Source organism: Chionomys nivalis, chromosome 24, assembly GCF_950005125.1.
Source record: "Chionomys nivalis chromosome 24, mChiNiv1.1, whole genome shotgun sequence".
NCBI classification, from domain to species: Eukaryota; Metazoa; Chordata; class Mammalia; order Rodentia; family Cricetidae; genus Chionomys; species Chionomys nivalis.
In genome coordinates, this window is record NC_080109.1 from 22,112,087 (window position 1) to 22,116,083 (window position 3,997).

The 3,997-nt window shown below is 50.7% G+C and overlaps 1 protein-coding gene across 1 annotated transcript; it reads left to right on the forward strand.

Moving 5' to 3' along the window:
• Positions 1-2,076: 2,076 nt before the first annotated feature.
• LOC130865763 (RNA exonuclease 1 homolog) lies at positions 2,077-3,756 on the forward strand. Its single transcript, XM_057756730.1, has one exon. It carries the CDS (start codon positions 2,077-2,079, stop codon positions 3,754-3,756), a length of 1,680 nt encoding a protein of 559 aa, XP_057612713.1.
• Positions 3,757-3,997: the final 241 nt, after the last annotated feature.

The following is a 3,997-nucleotide window of genomic DNA, read 5'->3' on the forward strand; positions in this document are numbered from 1 at the left end:
CATGGTAAGAGCCAGTGCCTGACTGCTTTGCTTTTCTGGTCTTCAGGTTGAAACCCAACATCTGTCTCTGAGTTTTTATTAATCGGGCTTCAGATCTGAATCTATCACTTTGCAGAAAAACCAACTCCAATGGACTTAAATGTGGGAACCGGAAACCTGAAGCCGCTAGAAGAAAACATAGGCAGTGCCCTACATGATCGAGGGATGGGAAAGGCCTTTCTGACCAGGGACGCGATTTCCCCAGGAATTAAGGCCAACAATCGGCAAGAGGGGCAGAGGGGCTTTATAAAACGGAAATGCTTTGGCACAATGAAAGAAACAATTGACCAGGTAAAGACGCAGGCTACAAAATAGGAAGGAATCTTTGCCGGCTCTGCATCTGACACAGGAGTAATAATATCTGAAATGTATTTTTTTTAAAAAGTCAAGAAACAAAGAGTCTAAAACAAACACCTCCCCCTCCAGAACCCAAACAATCCATTCAAAAAGGTCTGGGACTGGAACAGAGAGTTCTAAAAAAAAAAAAAAAAAAAGCAACAAAAGTAGAGGGGTGGGTGTGAAAATCAAAACAACTTTGAGATTCATCTTATCCTGGAAGAACAGGGAAGATCAACAAACACCTAACAAATCCTGGAGTGGGGTAACAGGCCCCAGACCGTAGCAGAGCTGATGTCCTGCAGGAGGCCTCATTCTGACTTAAATTGCCAGGCAGTGGTGGCACATATCTTTAATCCCACCCAGCACTTGGGAAGCAGAAGCAGGCAAATCTCTGAATTCGGGGCCAGCTTGGTCTACAGCAAGTTCCAGGACAGCCAGGGCTACACGGAGAAACGCTGCCTCGGGAAAACCAAAAGTTTAAATATTTATACTACTTTACATCTCATTTATTACTCAGTAATTGTGTAAGTGCTGTTGGTAACTCTAGAGTGGCAGAGCCCCAAAACGTAGATCAGATTACCAGGCCAGAGATGCTGTGGGATTCTGAGTAAATTGGGTAAAGTCTCCCAGCCTTGGTTTCTTTCTGTGTGGTCCCAAAATGACAGTGGTTATGCTCTGTGGTGGTGGCACACACATTTAATCTCATTACTTGGGAGGTAGAGGCAGGCACATCTCTGTAAATCTGAGCTCAGACCAGTAGGCAGAGTGAGTTTCAGGCCAGCTGGGGCTACACGAGAAACCTGGCCTGGAAAAAGTAAGCCAAACCAAACCAAACCAACCAAACAAACAAAACCTCACCAAAAAACACCAAGGCTGTGGGATTCCTCAGGGCAAGAGACTGATTTTAAGGTGAAAACCTGGAATTTCAAACCAGTTGTTCACAGTAAAAAAACGCCCTTATCTCAGCAGTCAGGAAGCTGAGATAAGAACTTCATAAATTCAATAAGGCATTATTAAGACTGTCTCAGAAATGGAAGAGATACAGGGAGTGGGTGATGAGAGGAAAGGGGAAAAGAAGGAAGAGGCAGAGAGAAGAGGAAAGGAAGGGGGGAGAGGGGAGGAAACATGAAAATACCCCCACCCACTCAAAATATAATTATAACTTCAGGAGACCGCCGCACACTCAAGAGTATATGGGCTGCAGAAATTGGACTTCATGGGTTTAAAATAAAATGAGGAAACAAAGTGCTATGGATATGTAAGACAGTGGTTCCCGATGGAATTGGGGTGGTGGTGATTAGAATCAAAATGCAATGTATAAAGTTCTCAAAAGAAATTACAAAGATATATAGTGAAATAAAAATGAAACAGGGCCAATTGGAACCAAGAATTCCAATGGCTCAATAGCTACACCCTTCCTGGTAGGAGGAGCCCAATAATCCGGAAGCTGGTTTAGAGATTAGTAGATCAAATGTGATTGGATGCCTGGGGCTAGTGGCGAGGCATTTCCGCCCACCGCCAGTATAAAGGAGCTTTGGCGACCCCTGCTTCTCACAGGCACTCGGGCAGGGAAGGCGCTTGCTGCGGAGCTCCGTCTCCAGAGAGGCATGAACAGAGCTCCGTCTCCAGAGAAGCATGAACCGTCAAGGTACAGTCCAAAGTAGGTTCCCACCAGGGTACCCTGAAACCAGGAGAGGGATGACCTATCCATTGCCGGACTTCCTGATATATTACGACCAGCACCGCTCAAAGCGTCGTTCCCAGTGCTCTCAGCGCATCCTGGTCCTGGTGCCATTTCTGAGGCCTGGCACTATAGTGCAGCTCTCAACTCCTTGGGAGTTGCCGCACTGGCGACCCCAGCAGGACAGGAGGAAGCTGCTGTGCCGAGAGACGTCGACGTCGCTGTCGTCACGGTCGTCCTCAGCGTCGGTGAGAGAGAAGAGGAGGCTTATCCACATGGCCAGCCCCAGCCTGGCCAACAGCACCACAGCTGCCAAGGGGACTTTTAGCAGCAGCAGAGCCGTAGCTCAGCCGCCGCTCTTCATCCACGTCGTCACACTACAGCAAGCCGCCTACAGCGATTCTTTGTTTGGAGTGAAGAAACTCACCCTCACCAAGGAGTTGAAGGACACGGTTCCGGCTGCCATGCGTCAGCACTACTTGGGCCTGTTCAAAGAGGAATGTCTCAAGTTCACCTCTTCGTACCTGGAGGCCATGGAGAAGGCGCAGTCCGAGGAGAAGATGGTCTATGACAAATGTCCCAGCAAGAACAGGTACCTGAATGACGCCCTGCACACCCTGAAGAAACTCAGGGGCCTGGTCCCCAGTGCCGTGCCGGCTTTCAGCCAGGCCACCCTGTACAGGCGCCTGCAGAGCTATCTGCTCACGGAGGAGGAGCGTAAGGAGAATGGCTTCCCGTTCGCACATCCCGAGAAGCCCGGGTCCGCAATGCTCTTCACGCAAGACGGGCTTTCGAATCCGACACACAGGACCTGCTGCCGCTGTTACATGGAGTATCCTGTGTCCTCCTCTGGTGGCTGCCTAAGCTCAGATCCTTGCGTGTTCCACTCGGGGCGCATCCACTCCATCCGGGTGCTCGGAGGCTGGGAGATGCAGTACTCGTGCTGCAACGCGCTCATTGGCTCCAAAGGCTGCATGGGGGCCAAGCAACACGTGCAGGACGGCAGGAAGGACAACTTGCAGGGCTTTGCCAAGACCTTCCCGAAGAAAGACTGGGAGGCGCACCCCGGAATCTACGCCCTGGACTGTGAAATGTCCTACACCACACACGGTCTGGAGCTCACCCGCGTCAGTGTGGTGGACACGTACTTACGTGTGATTTACGACACTTTTGTCAAGCCTGACAATGAGATCGTGGATTACAACACCGTATTTTCCGGAGTGACCGAGGCAGACCTGGCGAACACCAACGTTAGGCTGTGTGATGTCCAGGCTGTGCTCCTGAGCCTTTTCAGCACCGAAACCATTCTCATCGGACACAGCCTGCAGAGTGACCTGCTGGCATTGAAGTTCATCCACAACACCGTGGTGGACACGTCCGTGCTATTCCCGCACCGCCGGGGGCATCCTTTCAAGCGTTCCTTGCGAGGCCTCGTCTCTCAGTACCTTAACCGGAAGATCCAGAACCACAGCGGTGGACACAACTCCATCGAGGATGCCATTGCCTGCATGCAGCTGGTGACCTGGAAGGTGCAAGACGATGCCAAGATCTGCACTGCTCAGCAACAGGTCAATTGCCCGAAGTGCAGACTGCAGCAGTTGAAGGTTTTCATCAGCCGATCCACACAGACACCCACAATACTGGCAGAGGAGCTGCACCCGGAGAACGAGGCTCAGACCCACCTTACAGAGACTTGAGGGCTTCTTGTGAATTGCTTTATGTGATGTGGGGGTGAAGAATGGCCTCCATAGAGTTGTTAAACTCTTAGTCCAAGCCTGAAGCCTTGCAGAGTGACCTGCTACCTTGTGCAAGGCCAGGTACTGTTGCGGTTGTGAAAATGAGTTTAGTTAAGTCACGTCGTGCCCAACCAAAGGAATGAGGAGGAACTCCTGCAGCTGGCTCCCGAGCTCTCTGATAGAGCTGACCAAGGAAAACAGC